Source organism: Austrofundulus limnaeus, unplaced genomic scaffold (genome assembly GCF_001266775.1).
Source record: "Austrofundulus limnaeus strain Quisiro unplaced genomic scaffold, Austrofundulus_limnaeus-1.0 Scaffold9, whole genome shotgun sequence".
Taxonomy (NCBI): domain Eukaryota; kingdom Metazoa; phylum Chordata; class Actinopteri; order Cyprinodontiformes; family Rivulidae; genus Austrofundulus; species Austrofundulus limnaeus.
The window spans coordinates 764,269-783,063 of NW_013952411.1; the positions used below are offsets into that span (position 1 = coordinate 764,269).

The 18,795-nt window shown below is 35.9% G+C and overlaps 1 protein-coding gene across 3 annotated transcripts in view; it reads right to left on the reverse strand.

The window, feature by feature from the left end:
* ppp1r9ala (protein phosphatase 1 regulatory subunit 9A-like A) overlaps positions 1–18,795 on the reverse strand; it is a 32,310-nt gene that overhangs the window by 8,191 nt on the left and 5,324 nt on the right. For all 3 annotated transcript variants that reach the window (XM_014001364.1, XM_014001361.1, XM_014001370.1), the window contains exons 3-11: positions 4,666–4,798; positions 4,289–4,409; positions 3,843–3,947; positions 3,413–3,539; positions 2,633–2,791; positions 2,487–2,540; positions 1,814–2,043; positions 1,305–1,401; positions 1,094–1,220 (exon numbers count right to left, since the gene is read on the reverse strand). In XM_014001364.1, the coding sequence (XP_013856818.1) occupies positions 1,094–1,220; positions 1,305–1,401; positions 1,814–2,043; positions 2,487–2,540; positions 2,633–2,791; positions 3,413–3,539; positions 3,843–3,947; positions 4,289–4,409; positions 4,666–4,798 (1,153 nt within the window). The remainder of the gene's footprint in view (positions 1–1,093; positions 1,221–1,304; positions 1,402–1,813; positions 2,044–2,486; positions 2,541–2,632; positions 2,792–3,412; positions 3,540–3,842; positions 3,948–4,288; positions 4,410–4,665; positions 4,799–18,795) is intronic.

An 18,795-nucleotide genomic window follows, 5' to 3' on the forward strand; every position in this document is an offset into this window, starting at 1 on the left:
ATCATGAACAGAACCGATTGTTTCTGTTTAATATCTGATTAAGAGAACTGAAGTCCTCGTGTGTAAAATGACCCGTCATGGCCTAAAATAAGAGTTCAGCGTTCCTGCCAGTTCTCAGGCCTGTGCGAGACCTGCTTTGAGGCTGGAACTCCTGTTTCTTCACTCGAGATGACCCCTACACATGTATCTGTATCAAACTGTTTAATACAGTACTTTAGGTTCAAAACGCACTTGTATCGAACAGTACAGATTTTTAAAAATGTATTTGATCAACTTGTCTTCTGAAGATGCTCTGTATTGAAGGCTCAGAGGATTTACATTTAACTACTCCACCCAGGCTGCATTGTTGAGTGCAGATCCAGATCCACTGACAACTTGCTGTTTCAGCAACATTTAATTTAAAAACTGTACTTTTGAGGTTAAACAAATGTTCACAACTAATTTCAATAAACTGCAAGTTAAGAAGGGCATGGTCTTTTTTGTATCAAAAAAAAAAATCAAACCACGACACTAAAGTATCGTACAGGTTTTTTTAAAATATGCTTTTTCAGATCATTACATAATCAACAAAATAAACAAACAAAAACCCTCAAAGTACCAAACCAGCAAGAAATGTTAAGCACTGTATTCATCCCACAGTTCAAAGAGTTGTTTTTGAGGTACTATCTTATTTTCAGGGCGAGTTGAAAGCTATACCCCAGGCTTCGGTTTAGTTTCAGATTCTTGTGGTCAAAAAACATGAATAAAAGAAAAAAAAGCGGAATCAAAGTTCTCTAATAACTCCCTGCTTCACAGCAAATGTTCCTGCAATTTGAGCACTCTTACTGAAAAGTTCCCAAAGCTCTGCAGAAACAGTTCATAAATAAATCAATGCATCCTAAATTCATTTTCATGATGTGTTTAAGTAAGTAAATATATATAAAAAAACATTCAAAAACTTAGGCTTCTAATTATTGTGGCATCTGTGTGGAGTCATAAAACTATTTGAGCATTTTACTTTAAAACTGAATTCAACAAGTAACTGATGCCACATGCTAATGATCCCACCCACAGACAACTACTGTTTTTGCCCCAAGTTTTATATTTTTATTACCTAACAGAGAGTCAACAGACTGGGAGTTGCTGACTGAGTCTKGGTTGCCTCGTCTCTCTTCAGCCGCAGGGTCCTGACAGATCTGACTTTCCACAACTGAAGAACCTCTGGACTCGAGGGCTGCAATCTGAAGTCCCAAAAACAAAAAGTCACTGGAGCTGATTTCTCTGCAGGTGAATAAACTTCCAGTTTTATTGATGCTGAATCTCACTCTTTTCTGTAAGCTCTCCAGCTGCTCCTTGTACAACTTGTCTTTTTCATCTAGGAGCTTTTTCAGTTCCTCCTCTTTCTTCACAAAATCTATTTCTCTGCAGGGGGAAGAGAAAATATCTGTCTTAGTATGTAATAAAACAATGTTTAAATATAACCCTAAATCTATAAGAAAATAAATTATTTCCAGCCATTTTAAGTATGATGCACAAAATACAGAACAATCCTGTCACTGCTGTCATTATACTACAACAGTCTTTAGATTACATTTTTTTTCTTGTATTTTCACATCCTAAAATTCTCATTAATATAATCTGGGTTGCATAACCTACCATCTATCATTTACGTTTCTGTACAATTTGTCTGTTCTGCTTCTACAATAACTATTCAGAAATTTATTTACGTTAATTACTCACATAATCTACACATCATTAGAATAAATATGATTCTGACTTAAACATAACCAACACCTGAAACAATTAGGCATTCTGTAATCTAAAACAGACTCACTTTTGCTGGTAGTCCTTGATTAGTTTCTTAGCCTTGTTGTATCTCTTGTCCAGCGCTTCGTACTGAGACTGAGTCTCGGCTAATTGTTCGTTCACACTCTTACACACCGCCTGGGCTTCCAGCCAGTAATTCTCCAACTTCAGGATTTTATCGCTGTTATCCTCAATTTTTTGCTCCAGTGCAGATTCTCTTACTTCCCACAATGATTTGTCCTCGTCTGATTGCTTGAGCTGCACAGAGAAAGGGGTCATGTTAGTTTAGACAGATTTGCYTAATAATTTGCTTAGCAGATGAGCCACTAGTTGTCAGTCTCTGTATTACAGTTTGTGACAAAAGCAGATGTAAAAGAACTAGGTCACACATTTTTTTCTGCATTAAGTGTGACTCTTTTTGTTGTTTTACAAAAAACATCTAAAAGCAACAAAACAAATGATACATTAAAAGTGTGTTTATTTTACTGAAATGAAAAGGTGAAATAAACCTAAATAATCACAAAGTACAAATAGGACATAAGAGCTCAAAGTCAAACTGAACATTTAATATAAACACAAAGATGGTTTAACAAACACTAAATATTGATGGACATCTATATTGAATTTTTTCATTTAATAAATACTTTGAGGCATGAATTTTCTATTTTCACTAACATAATTCAAGTTCACTGTCATCCTACCTTTTTCTTTAGTTGATTTATTTCAGCTACTGCGATGCTGTGCTTAACCTGCAGCTATGGGAAACAAAGAAAATGAAATGCGWTGTTTCATACGATTAAGTAAAAAATACAGAAAGCCAGACAACAGAACGTTGACAAGGGTGTACCTCTTTGAACTTGAAGGCCATTTGGGAGGCGTCCATGTTGGTTGGCATGAACAAGGCCTCTGAATCGGGCAGCTCAAACACCTCTACGTTCCTCCCTGGAGAGAAATTGGACCCCAGAATCCTTTCTTCGACTACATCGTCCTCCTCATACCGCTCCTCCTGAAATATACCACGTTGTTAACTCCAACACACCTTTCTACACAAATATATATTCAACACTATGTCTACAACACTTCTAATGTCTAACCCACTCTGGATGAAAGAGTGTAATATCTTTCCATCAAAAGATTTCATTAAACTTTCTTTAAACATCATTAAACTGAATCACAGGAGATACTTCAGGAGCTCAGCTACACATGTTCACAGCATTACAGACAAAGAACGTGAGCAACATTCTCCCTTTACTTAACCAAAGACCTTTCTGAATTTGTCTGCTCCAGTAAATCCTGTTAAGTCTTTGCACAGTTCCTCTGTTGCAAAAACAGAGGCTTGTGGTAGCTTGAACTTCAGAAAGCAAACATTTCACAACTCCGACAGACAGATGGAGGCTGAAAGAACCTTTTCCAACACAGCAGATTTGTGACACATGGGTCACTCACAGCCAGATGCTAATTTCCTGGGTGAGCTGAGAGGGATTGGGCTGGGAGTGGTAAAGGGGCTTATACTGTGCTCATGACTTGACATAGTTAGACATTTTAGTGTTGCAAAAAGCCGTTTGTGAATACAGTACAGATGAATAATCTATTACAAATCTATGGTCTTTATGACCAGCTGACTCACCTCTTCTGTAGAGTGTTCATAAAGATCATCCAAATGCTGCTGCTGGTTCTTCTCCTGCTCTAGTGTCTCACTTATGAGGCGTGCTACCTCGCTTTGAGTTCCTGGTTTCTCCCGTCCAATCAGGAAACTGTTTTAGATGGGACCAAAAGTACACAGTGAACAATGTAACACTACTCACACTGCAGAGAAACCCTTAGACTGGACAGGTTTTTGTCGTTTTTTTCACTAGAAATATGCAAATTGGACATGGAATTTCAGACTCACCCTGTAGCTGTGGGTGTCTAATTTTCCTATGATAGATCATTAGCATAATACCTCATTTAGCCTATTTCAGTTTAGAAATAAAATCATGCCAAACCTCAGGCCTGTCATGAAACAAACAGCACACTCCTGTAGCCTGAAAAATCCTTACATGAGGAGTTGAACTGACCTGACTGTGCCTTTGGTGTTCTTTAGCACTGTTGCAGCAAACAGCTGGGTCACTCCCACCAAACTGATACCATCCACTTCTACTATCTGGTCATTCACCTGTATCCTGCATAAAACACAATATAGTGCATTTCAAAGGATTTTAATTTACTGAGTTATGTGCACTCCTTTATCTTGGCAGAAAAATACAATCTTTTTAATCAGCAGACAAAAAAGTTTAAAAAAAAGTTTCTCCAACTTTATTGTGAGATTAGAACTAAAACTGGACTGTTTTGTCATTTATGCTTTTGTCAAAATATTGTACATCCCCTGAGGAATTAGGAATTCCTGCTGTGCAATACTAAAACCAATTATTAAGCCTTATGCATGTGTTATTGAGTGACTAAATTGTGATAGACGACAGGAGTTTACAGCTACATACAAAGGAAATTTATGACACTAACTCACCGCCCGTCTTTCTCAGCTGCTCCATTCTCTGTTATTGTTTTCACAAATATGCCGAGTTTTTCCAAACCCTGGTCAGCTCCCACTCCCATTCCTATGATACTGATCCCAAGTCCATTGTCTCCTGGTGGCAGAAAATTTGTGTAGATTTTAAAGAGTGGGTGAAAACAAATTATCTGAATGTCATGATTTTATATGCTTGCGATGTTTTTAAGATTGTGCATTGAGCACATTTAAGAAATCTTTTTTCAAAACATAAAATGCAAATGAAAGACAATTTAAAACACACTGAAATTAAAAAAAACAAAACAATTATATTGGACTTAGTTTGACTTTTTCTGAAAATTTCCACCTTGCTTAGGACTTTAGTTTAGACCAACCTTTTTCAATCTCCACTGGAAACACATCCATCTTTTCCACTCTTTTCTCCAGTTCATATTCTGCTGACGCGGCAACTGGGTCAACATCGTCATTACGCCGATCATAGTCCTCATTGGAAAAGGTACTAAAGACCTGTGTTGGTCAGAATGAAATAATACTAAGTTAAGAATCAGACAAAGTTTTATTGTTTTGACACAGACAGACACTTTATTGCTTTGTTATCTTTCTGGGATGGGTGCGTGGGGCTGTTACATTGTTGGTTTTACAGACATTGACAGGTGAGAGAGAATTTCACTCCCTTAACCTTGGAAAAATAAAACACTGGTGTGTTGATCGAGCTCACAGCTGCTGAGGGGCAGATAATTTGGACCACCAACACTAAACTCAACTCTTTCACTTGTTAAACAAATATATATATATAAAGTTTCTCTTCAAGTACCTTTCTGTGAAAACTATTGTGACAGATTTAATGACACTGAAATTTTAAGCAGTTGTACATTTTGCAGGCAGACTTCTCAAAACACTGTATGTGTCTTAAAAAGTGTTTACAATTATAAAAAGCAGACAGGCAGTAAGAGCAATGGGAAAAGTAGGACACAGCTGTGGAAAACTAAACAGTGGATCTTACAAAAATGGATAATTGCACATGACAAGTATTTTCTTATTGAAAGTAACAAGAAAAAGGAGTCAATTGCAGATTAAACAAAAACTATTATCCATTAGTTAGATATTTTATAGAGCTCTATTAATGCTTRTACTTTTTACCTTGAATAGCACTGAAGAGATAAAACAATCCCTGCCTAAAAAGCTTCCTGTGTGCTGCAGCAGCCGGGCTCTTCAAACAAATGCCCAGAACAAAGAGAACAGACCATTTTTTTCTAATCTTTCCACTACTTCAGACCACAGTAAAGAAAAAAACCTTAGCTTTGTTATAAAACTTCTGGGGCTGACAGCTCAAGGTACTTTCGTGTTGAAATGTGGCTACAGACATCAATGTCCAAGTCTTAAAATCTACAAATTGCTTTCTAAAGAGAAATACGTATGTAGAGGAAGTTTTTTTTCAAATCCAGATAAAAGGGGGTCTGTCATAAGTCTCTGCAACAGTACAATACCCTGGTTTCATGATACTTGCTATAAGTGATTAAGATAAGTATCTACAAAATGATTATTTTTCAAAGTATTTTTGATTAGATAGAATAAGAATCAGTGACATGAATACAGTGCAAAGTTCTGCATCATCAATTACCACTAAGTGATACAATCTGGTTCCATTTGATAAGAAACTGATTTATATGCAGACTGATTTAAATAGTTATTTTGGCTCCAAACTCCCGTTTGATGTTGGCCAAATGCTGAACTCAGATTCAACAGAGCAGTTCACAGATCACAATAAAACAATGGCTTACTAATGGTAGGACATGTCTTCTGGACATTGTTATGGTTTGCAAACTATGTTGAAGAATATGCAAATTCACCTTCAGGTTTTACCACAAGGAAAAAATAAGACAGAAATGGATGGCATACACAATCATAAAAGTTTTTATCATTTGCTCTAGACCTTCTTGTGAAGAATTTATAATAACACCCCAACTCAAATTTCATAAAGATCACTGATAAATTATGAATGAAGTTAAGCTTTTGGAGATTATACTGGAGTGCAGGAATGAGGTCATACTACTTTCTTCAGACATTGTTTTCCACTTACTTGTCACTAGTGGACTTACGTGCATCAGTTTTTAGAGTACAGTGTTTTGTCCTGCCTTGTGTTTGCTCTAAACAGTTTTAATCCACACTATTTGTACATATTTCCCAAATGCTCTAGCTATGAGAGACTGAGTGAACATCTACTGTGAAGACCATATGTGAACAATAATAGGGGAAAACAGTCTGAACCCAAGTGTTTACATATTTCACTAAAATCTCTGGTTTTCAGAAATAGGAATGGCTTCAGTTACAACAATGTAACTAGTTTATTCTGTGGAACGATAAGCTTTGTCAAAAACATTTTTTCTCAAATAAAAGAAGTCTGAAGCATGTTACAACACTTTTGAGCTGCTTTGAGTTTATTTTAAATGAATGGAAAAAAGATTTTTGAGCAAATGTGTCCCAAAGTAAACTTCATCAATGGATTTTTTTTTCTTCCCTGATGGTAGAGGCATATTCTAAGAACATAATACCAGGATTCATCAGGCTCAAATTGTTGTTATGGCCTGAAGCCATTTGTTTTGCATATGACTGTGTTACAGGTGTGTGATCTGCTGGGCCTGCTGTGCTGTGACAGCTCAGCCATTGGCTGGCCTCTTCTAGCTCCTCCTAGTGGACCTCCCCTGCATTTGGATTGGATCATTTAACTTCTGCTTCTCCATTCATAGAATACACTCTCCTTTATAAGTCCTGCTCTTGTGTTAATCAGGGCGGCTGTGATTAGATTGAGCAGCTCGCCATTTTGTCTATGGGTTTTCATGAATGTTTGGCCTTGGCTTTGTTGTTTCAGCCAGGTCTAGTTTGTAACCAGTGGGTTAATTAAAAGTCYCTTTGTGTTCTTAGTTGTACAAACTGTGTGTGTTTTTGTTTTGGGGTAGACTAAAGGGTGTACTTGAGAACTTTGTTTAGTTGTTTGTAGTTTTCTTGGTTTTAAGGCTCAAAGCTTTAACTAGACTTTTTGTTTAATATAGCTATTTTATCAAACATTCCATTGACTGGGTCACTGTTCAAAGTACTTTTGTATTGTTTTGTTAAGCTTGTAACATCACTATATTTTCTTAGTTGGTGTACTTCTGTTTTGTTGTTTTTGTTAAAAAGTTGCAAACCGTTTACTGGCAATTTGTACTTTTAGAGTACCCTCTTTTTGTTAGAATTGTTTATTTTGTTGACTGGCCACTAGGGTTGCCACGATTAGTCGACAACAAATTGATTATTAAAATAATCGATGACTAATGTAATAATCGATTAATTGTTTGTTTGTTTTTTGTTTGTTTGTTTGTTTTTTTGTTCTTTACTTTGTTTTTCTCTCCAAACTGCTTCAACACCTTCCACTGCCACATCTGCCTTTCTGTCCTTGACACACATAACCGTAACTGGGGTAGACTGTGGACGTCACAAGACATTATACAGACAGGCTCTAGTATCATGGCTACCTGACAACGGAGCTCGAAAGTGTGAGATCATTTTAAGAAAATGAAAGAGAAACCTGTGCAATTAAATATCAGCAAGGCAGAACTTGTCTTCCACAACAATTATTTTTAGTTAGCATACAGCTAAAATCTAACGATGTTTATATAATATCAGCTGCATTCTGGCGCGATAAGCTGTATGTTTTATATTCAATTACCGTATGATCCGATTAGTCAACTAATCGGAAAAATAACTGGTGATTAATCGATTATAAGAATAAACGTTTGTGGCAGCCCTACTGGCCACAATAAACTTTTGACCAAATTGACCAATTTCATCTGGTTTTAATGTTACCTCACCTTTTCCTGGTTGAGCTGGATTGTAACATTGTGAAAGAGTGGTTCAGGGAGCATGAGACATTTTCACACATGGATTGGYCACCACAAAGCCCACTGAGAATCTTTGGGATGTGCTGGAGAAGGCTTTGCGCAGCGGTGAGACCCTACCACCATCAATGCAAGATCCTGTTGAAAAATTAATGCTATGGATGTAAATAAATCATGTGACATTGCAGAAGCTTATCAAAACAATGCCACTGCGAAGGCATGCCATAATCACAGCTAAAGGCAGTCCAATAAAATATTAGTCTGTGACCATTTTTTTGGTGGCAACTTTTTATATGGCCAGGCAGTATATGTTTCTTAGTTTAGTGGTTTCACAGTCACTGTATAATTATAAAACAAAACAGTGGTGCATCTGAACCTACAGACAGTGCAAAAAAAAGGATAATTCAAGTTTTGAATAGAGTGGAATGAACGTAAAAGTAGATTAGAATTAAAAGACTCCATGAGGAGCTAATGCCTGATTATTAGGATAAATCCAACAGGAAAACAAACATAAACCCTCTGCTTGGGCATTAATAGTTCTTAACATGGTTAAACCATAATATATATATATCCATAGTCATAAATGCAAAAAAAAAAATTACAACTATTGAAAGAAGCAACTGTAAGCACTCTGATAATTTGCCTCCACTGCTTGCACGAAAAGAGAGGGAGAATGACAGATTTTGAAAAATGTGAATTGAAAGAATACAAATAAAAAAGAATGTCAATCAATCAATCAATCAATCAAACAAATTTATTAGGTCATAATGTGTTCATATTTAGGCTCAACTTAAATTGTTTTCAGGCACAAGCTGAGGTGGGATGCAGTGTTGAGACAGAAGTCATCAAGTCTGGTAAAGTAGAAGAAAGCAGGACAAACTAAACTTGGGAAGAGGTTACTTTGGGTTTTGTTGATTTGTTTTTGTGACCAGGTTTGTGTGTGCATCAAAGATCATCTGCATCTTTTGTAAATTTTATGTTTCAGCTTTTGAGCAGCACATATTGGGACCAGGGATTTCAAGTAAAGTGTTTCTAGTAATAAAACACAAAATTTTCTAAAAAGCAGCTGAAATTTCTAATTTATTTTATGGGAATAAAAAATCATCATGTTATGATTGGCTAATGCAGAGCAAAAGAAAAAAATGTTACTAGATCTTACAAGTCCAGTTTTAAATGAAAATAGTATATTAGTTGATAAMATTCTTGTCCAATCATTTTGAAAAAGAAATCTGCATATTTATGTAGTTTTCAATCTCTCTCCCGACATTGAACAAAAATGTGGCTTAAATATTCGCTGTTGTCTCAACCTTCACAAATAAAGTAGTTAAAAAAGTTGGTATGCAGCTTGTTAACATTTTAAGTGCTGATTTGTTCTAATTCCAATATCTACTTCACATTCACTTTTTTATTATCACTAGGCATGGGCCGAATACCGGTTTCAAATAACATGATATGAAAATGTCACGGGTTGAAAACCACTAAAATCTTCTGTCATACTGTGCCTACGGTATACGTTTTTTTTTTTGTTTGTTTGTTTTTTGTTTTTTGTTTTGTTTTCCCCCTAGGGTCTGTTCCGCAGCAGACTTTCCCCCACGCAATCCTGCAGAGCTGCCTGTCGGCACTCGCTGAAAAACAGAGTTCCCCAAACTTTTTCCCTGTCTAAAATAATAAATCCAGCAATATGAAAATACGTGAGATGCCGTAAAGACTACAGCAATGTGGACCGTGGAGGCTTCTAACATGATCACAGGTCCAGGTAAACTTATGCTATCTTGAAAAGAACGTGCTAATGTTAGCATCAGATTGTGAAACATATAACAGCATTGCTGTTGCTTAATGCACCGATCACAAATTGTCTGCAAAACTGTTTGAGTTGTTGGATTGTGTGATTGATAAGTTTTAAGTGAAAGGCTATAAAACTGAATGCCTCCTTTAGCCGAGCAGGTCGTTAGCTGAACGTGCATTTCATAAATACGCATTCATAGTTATTTCTTGTTTCTGTGTGCATACAATTATATAATCTTTATGTCAAAAACCCTTTTGAAATTTAAAACACAATAAAAACCTCAAACGTGATGCATTACTTCAATAAAAAGACTTGTCGTGCAGTATACACTGAATTGTCTTAAATAATAAAGCAATAGAAAAGCAGTTATCTTACTTTATCAGGATTATCTAATTGCATTAGGTGCTAAAAATCAAGAAAGTACAGATGCACACAGGTAAATAAAATTTCAGCACAACACCTCTGAGATCTAAAAACAGCTTCCAAAGATAGTTAAAGTTGAATATAATAATACAAAAGTTATTATCCTTTTTGCTTTTAAATACAAATTTCAAAACAAAATTTTTAGAGCTGTAATTATAAATACCGTTATATTGCGAAACCGTGATATTTTGGCCCAAGGTTATCATACCGTCATAATTTCATACCATCCCATGCCTAATTATCACACTGTCAAACATCTGAGTTAATCTGTTTTGAATTGTTAAAATAGCAGAATGATTTAGCCAAAGTTCTTCAAAGACATTTCAATGGTCACAAATGCAACTGTATATAATTTTATAAGCAATTTGCATTACTTTAGAACCAGTAAACAGTCAGTTGATGTGTTCAGTTCTTATACAGGTCATAACAGACATGGGAAAAAACTTAAAAATCTGATTTAAAGCTCCTAATAACAATTAACAAATCAAATAACAATAAAAACGTGACTTTAGCATGACACTGATGGAGACACATACCAAAAGGTYGTATGATGTAACCAAATAATCAAATAAATAAATGAATTGTGGCCCATAGTTCTGTGGGAAAAATGCTTGCAGAATGGAGACTTGAAGAATCAACCAATAATGATTGTCCCTTCTTGATGTCTTTCTACTGTGTAGTCTTTGGATAAAGCCCAAAGAAACTGAGACAGTTTCCAGAATAACTCACCAAGCTGTCCAATCAATCGGTCAAAATGAATTACTTTAAAAATCTATTAATGAAAAATGGTCACAGTCGTAGAAGAATAATTGTAACTGTCCACATAACGTGGATAGATTTAGTGCACTGAACTCCACTCGTAGTATAAAATGAAAAGAGCYGAGTATGTGCGCTACTACAGTTATCAAGTTCAGACAGGAACATTTTTCACAATGCCTCAGCCTGTCCTAAACAGCACTTTTAAATTTAATCCAACATGTATAGCATAGCATCATCAGCAAAATAAAAATGATCATGTTCAARGGGACTTTTGTTTTTGTCCTCTGTAAGTAAGGGCTGGATAAAAGAAGACATAGCATCCTTCATTCTGTTTCATGGCATTAGCTTTTAGCAGTGTTACTAACTTGCTTTCCTCCTTAATTTTTCTTGATCTCTCATGTTTGACCTTCTGGTTGCTACAAACTAGGGATGCACGATATATCAGCATTAATATCAGTATCGGTCCGATATGTAAAACTGGGCCGATTTTAACATCCAATATTGATTTCCCACTTTTTATCTCTGTGTTTCTGTTTTGGGAGTGGAGATGGTTGGTTGAGTGGTATGTGTTTGATCATGATGATATTAACGTTGTATAGCCAGTGATAATTGAAGTAGGGAGCCATGTCAGAGRTCTGGTTGTTTATTTACAGTATCAAAAAAGACTCAAGTGTGTTTGTGCATATRTACATAATAYAATTTGTGTGTTTGTGTAATATCGGTAAATATCCGTTATCRGCCATAACAGCAATAATTATATCAGATATCGATACTGGCTGAAATTTTCATATCGGTGCATCCCTACTGCATCTAAGACAGAAATCACTCTATTCTTCCTAAAAAAAACACAACCTTACACAAAGTTTATAGTTCCCTGCGGTCAGACCTAAACTTTAGGTTTATATTATGTCCAGTCTAAAAAATTAATAAGCAAACTAATGACCAAAGAGGGAACCTAAACAGCTGCATCAAATAATTAGATGACTTTTTTCCCCAATTCTCTTCCTTAAATAAATTTTCTTGTTACTTACTGAATCTTTGATTTAAATTGTCAGTTAACAGCCTTTCTTTTTATGTCAACCTAAAGTCAAGCTTTCAGGATGACGATTTCCTTTATAAATCAGGTTTTTACAGTTGTAATAGTCTGTCCTCTTTATGTAAACTTAAATCCACAGATGTAGACATGCCCACAYCCAACATGAAACTCTTTCCATCTTTTCCTCATTCCCCTCCATACCAACTGAGTACCAGAGAGGGAAATGAGTCAGCAGCTGTGAGGGAAAAGTAAACCAGAGAAAAATTGCCAGTGCAATAATAACAAAGGCTTTCCATTGGACAGGGGAGTTGTAACGTAAACAATAAAATAAAATACCCTTTTTTTTTTACATTTAAACATGCTGTGAGGGTGAGCCGGACCGGTAGTGGCAGCCGGCTCAGATCAGAGTAATTAGGAGGGGAAAAAAGGCTTGGAGCTGGGTTTTAAATCGTAAATAAACATAAGCAAAACGAGCATAATATATCTTTAGTACATCCTGTGCACATCCCCCTAAGACATTAAGACTTGTATAAATCATAATGACCATGTAGCAGAATTTTTTTTAAAGCAAGTAAATATAAAAAAGACACCAGTAGAGGGGCATGTGTGTATGTGTGTCTGTGCATGCATGTCTGTCTGGGTGGGTGGGGTCCAATCTTTTTAAAAAAAATATATAAAATCTGGTAACGCTGTTTCAAAGGACTCTTTGTCTCCTTAACCTCAATCTACCCTAAAAAGTCACCGCAACATGACCACAAGCACATCTGTAGGCTGTGCAGCACTTCTTTTCCATGAACAAGCAGACATAGTCAAAGTACAAATGTCTTTTTGTTCATTTATCAAACAATGTAAAAAATTATGTGAAAAGACTGCAGGAAAATCAMCAACTGTACTACAACATAATTGTGCTATCGCAAAATAAATTCTAATTAAGAATGACTGACGGAAATCCAAAATTATTAGTACACAGTAAATAAGATCACAGAACAAGAAAAAAAAAGCTGATATTCAAGACTGACTGTGGGTAATATTAGATAGTAGGCAAATACTTAGAGTTAAAATAAGGGTGGCTGACAATAAATAGATCCACAAAGCCAACAATGTTTTGAGAATGAAATTCTACTCTGATGTTGGATGGAGACAAAAAGAAGCATGTTGTACAAGCAAAGGACAAGGCTGGACAAAACATTATCAAATTGATTGTAATCACTAAAATTTAGCAATTTATTACTAAACAAGTGTTGATCTAAAGGAAAACTTAAAGCAGGAAGAGTTGGACTCTGAGAAGTGAATCAGATTTCCATCAGGGGCTGCAGTACAAAAACAGGTGGAACAGGTTTGTTGGCCAACAAACACTGTTTTTGTCTTTGAAAAAGCAGCTAGAAGTTCTAATGGAGCTACTTTTAGTTTTCAGAAAAAACATATAATTCACTACGTTTTGTTACCAAAAAGTAAAAGGTTCAAGGCTATTAAAAACAGCCTAAACATTATCCCTTACCAAGCAGAGGAACAGCGCTGAGCTAACTGAATTAGTATTCTGCCCTGTCTTTGTCACCCTCTAGCCCAGGTGGCTGAATGAAACTAAGATCTGTTTYGCTGGTTAGATGAGGATGAAGCCAAGTCATGCACATTACTAAGCAAAAGAACCATTTTAGACAGGAAATGAGAAACATAACACTAAGGGATCATTTAGCTGCAGTGGACAGCAACCAAATTTCCTGTGTGTGTTAATATTCTTTAATGCATTATAAAATACAGACTGAAGACCAGGTAATGGGTACCACAGAAAATAAATACAAGTTATGAACATTTTTGAAAATTGACAAACCTGCTGACAATGTTCTGCAAAGGCAACACAAAAAGAAACTTATCTTTAAACTGTTCTCTACATAAAACTTAAAATGACTACAGACCACAAAATAAATAAAATGTATTCAGTCATGTGGGGAGCCAAATTGACAATAGGTATATGGTTGGATGATGACTAATGTGAACAATATAATTATTTAACCAGCTAATTAAAACAATTAACCATGAAAGCCTTAATCACACCTTGTGTGTTTAAGTATAAACACAATCTGGTGACTTGACTAAAACAGCTGTTGGTGCTCTCTGTGACTTTGTGGGAGGTGTGGGGCAAAGGAACAAGCGCAGATCCTGGTTTTTGGCACTGATCGTTTAACTATTTTTTGACTATCCAAACACCCTTCTGTTTAACACTAAACAAATACCACGAGTACCCTTTAGGTCTGAAAATAACTGCAAAAATCTTCAGACACCAGCAATGAATGTGTGTGCTAATCATTCAACTAGAATGTGCAGAGGAACATAGTCCAGATGACTAAAGCTTAGAAACTACTAAAACTATCTGAGGTTCAAAAGTTCGTTTGAATAATAACAGACACTTATACACATTCAAAACCCCTTCTAAATATTTATATTTAGTGAAAAGCAATTTATGTGTTACCTATGGACAAGAAAATTCTAACAGTTTCAGACACAAAAGCTTTTTATACTCAATTTTGTTTTCTTTGATTTATTGATTTTGGCTGCAGCATGATTAGAACTCTGTATTTTCCTTAAATGTCTCAGAATCTATCTTCAAGCTGCTTTAACACTGATAAGGTTAAGACAAGTTCAAAGTGGATGTCTGCTTTCCTTGACAAAGTGCACCTTTCTTCTAAACAGATCTCTCTCACAAAGACTTGAGTTACTTGGGGACCTAATCTTGTTGTGAACTAGCAGCACAAAACTTTTTTTTTTTCTGTCTTCTTTCCGGACCCACTAAAACTCCAGTGCAATCAACCCTAGTAGTGCAAACTGTGAACAATGATGCCCTCACAACAGGAAGCTTTTAAGTTTGACTATATAAGCAAATACTGTATGTGGGATGAATGACATTGTTTAATATTCAACTACTGCCATTAAAGTCAATGACCCAATAATAATGCAGTTTTTAGGTGAAACCATAACATATTTGTTGCATTTCAGCCTTTTGTGAACACAACAGTGGTCATTTTCTGACACCAAATATTTAGAATCCAAGTCTCAGAGAGACCGTTTTGGGAAATGTGTGTGAAATTGCACATGCACACAATGAATGGCTGCGGTCACATTTTCTGTGCTTGCACAAGCAGATGAAAAAAAATAAGAATGACAATGACAGATAGAACGCTGTTTATGCTGCTCACTCTTCTATTTATCAAAAATTTCTGATGTGGAACATTTAGTGCTTCATTCTCTCTTGGGTCAAAAGAGAAGCATTTCACATATTCCACACTAGGGGTGTAACAATATTGATCCACATCAAGACATTAACTAAAATATTCAATTACACTGGGGCAAAATGAAAAAAATAATCATCCATATTGTCATTATATGCCTAATGCGGATCAATAAATCAATAGAAGACTTGTGAATTGAATTCGTATCGAAATCGTATTGTGGCAGACTTTGTGATACCAGAAAATATTTTATTGCCATCCATTCAAATTGAGATACCATATTGTGATAAATCTGGTGATTTACACCCAATTTAAACGCAACTAAGGCTCGAGCCTGAAGTGTCTCCTGTAACGCACGTGTCATTGAAATACAAATGTCACAGAGCCAGCTAGTGGCCTAGCATGGGTAATAGGGCTGCACAATAACTTATTTTAAGAACCGATACCGATAACTTTCTCAATCTAATGGCCGATAACCGATAATAACCGATAACATGCCAGGAGATAAGATTAGTCAAAAATGGGTAAGATCAAACATTAATAAACAAGACCAAAACCAAATGACACTGTAAATTGTATTATTGGAAATAAACTCTTAGCAAACAAACATTTCTTAAAATATATCAAACAAAACAATTTCTCAAATGGCCATATTTTTAAATAAGGCACATTAATTATAAAAAAGACCTTTAACACTGGTCTCATATTTAAACAAATACGTACAAAGAGAAAAAGTCATTCCACAAGTTCAAAACAGATAATGCACTAACACAAGTTAGATTCAAAGTACATTTGTTATTATTATTATTATTATTATTATTATTAATGTATGATTTAAAACATTTTTCTACCTGAAACAGTGCTTCTGAGAGTGTGAATGCATTACGACCATTGTACTTACAGGAAGACACATAGAGGCAGCGGTAAACCGTGGCTAACAGGTGATAAAAGCTTCGGTCTTTAGCGAGGGTGAACGGCTGGTTGTCATCATTTCCATCGTTAAATTGCTTCAGATCTGCGTCCTCTCTGGCATTTATTTTGGATTTGTCCAAAGCCTCAGCAATGATTTAAGTTTCAATGAGTTCTTGAACGCTAGCTTCTTGTTGTTAGCATTTTAGCAGACGGACTTTGTGCTACATTCAGGAGGAAACGGACATTACACGTTCTCAAATTGGGAGTAGTTGTTCCGATGTTTATAATTATAAAGTTTGTGTGTAACACACAGGGTTAATTGGTGAAATAATATTAATAATTCTTAAAATGACTGGTTGTTTTTCAGCACGGAGTATTTTAATTATTGTTCTGGTGAGAAAGTAGTTTTTTCGGATGCAATATGAATGATGCTCGGATCGTGCCGGATGGAAAGCTGCTACTTATCGGTTATGTTTGTTATATCTGACCGATAAGTAGGACATCATAATTTCCTGATATCGGGCCGATAACTATCGTGCACCCCTAATGGATACTACAGAAATTAAACAATTGTTTGTAGTCTTGTTTAAATATCAATGGTGATCATATCATTACAATGTAAAAATGCAACTTTTTCTTAATCATCATTGGAAAATCTTTAACATTTTCAGATAGTTCACATGTAAACAGGGCCTGGGACACAAGTTTGTGTCCCCTTCACTGTAGGTCAGCTTCTGGTCCCCTCTCCCAGGACCCCCCTGATGATTCGGATGGAAATGGGGAGGGGGATCCACACCCTGAGATAACAACTCATTTAAAGGCCTAGATAAACACTGCAAGCTGTGTGGAATTCAAGGGAGTGATTTGTTCTTTCTGTTTAGCGACATACTGATTAGATACTGTAATGGTGGAATATCAGTAGTGGAAAAATTTATCTACTACTTCTACCACACCCCTACAATTCAGGCTATAAATGTTTACAATACTTGGTGGCAATATCCAAAGATATAACAACAGACGCAAACTAAAATATAAAAGCCTTTATATGAAAATGCWATATGGAAATTTTGATGTGAGAACTCTACATTACTAGATGTTTGATCAAAATGTCATGCACAAACTAAATGCTCCACAAACTAAAATTAAAATTTTAAACTTTGTCACAATGACAGTGACACGGTCAGAGGGATGAAAGGCACACCCACCACTATACCTGCAGAGACGGGAGGAAATGCAATTTAAAATATAAAAAATATGGTGCTCATAAAACTCAATAAAAAAGTAACATGATAATTATGAGAGGTATCAGAATTAGRGCTGGGTATCATGGCCAATTCTCTAAATCGATTCGATTTTGATTCATTAAGTTCAGAATCGATTAATCTCGATTTGATTCGATTCCATGAAAATGTTTATTGATAGATATTTCATTTTGCAACATAAACAACAGGTTTTAAGGACAAACTTTTAAATTAAACTGTTTAATCTTGAAAGAAAACTGTCACAAGTATAAAAGGTTTTGTTGGATGCATTCATTTTTAAGTAATTAATAATTATTTTGATGAATAAGAAGTGATGGGAATAAGGTTGCAGGAGAAGAGGTGGGCTAATATAAATATACTTCTGTCCACTTCTTTTGAGTGTATGAAAAATTGTGAATGTGTGTTCTGAACTGTAATTTCATTGTGCTCTGTACAATGACAATAAAGGTTTATCTTCAGAGTTGCACATAAGAGGTGCGCAGGTGCGCATGCGTGGTAAAAAAGAAAAAGCACACCAGATGGAATGTCATGAAGCTCACTTGCGTACCTAAGCTTGTACCTGATTGTCTGTCAAAACAACAGCTAGCTGGGCTCTAGAGTACGACCAGTTTGGTCGCAAATGCGACCTGATTTCTTAAAAAAAAAAAAAAATCCAGCCGCACTGGTGTGACTGGATCGTTGTTCGGTGCTCACCAAGCCTCTAAGGACAGTGGGACCCTGATATAAGGATTAAACAGACACTGCCTTCAACAAATCAAACAAAGTCCAGCGCTGTTGTATCCTATCAGAGCAGAGCAGGGCAGGGCGGGGCTTTCAGTGAGAGCATGTTTGGTTGAAGCAGCGACTGCAGCGATCAGTCCTGACATCTCCTCCTGCACTTTACTCCTGAACTATCAGAGACTTTGGTCTGTAAAACATAACTTTATATTAAATATGTGTTTAGAGCGTTGTTATCGAACAGATCTGTCCAACTTTGTATAAATGACTAAATTTTAGGACAGAGTTTAGTCACTAAACTCTCTCCTTCGATGAGACTGCTATGACGGGACAGCGTCACTGCGAGTGCAGTCTGTCTTTCTGTGAGATTCTGTTTGAGTTCTTCTAATTAAACCACATTAACTCTAACAGAACATTTGTTTGCCCCATATTAAAGCAAAGATGATTCTCTGTTTAATATCACACCGTCAAAAAATATATATATTTAAAAAAATAAAAACAACTTGCTAT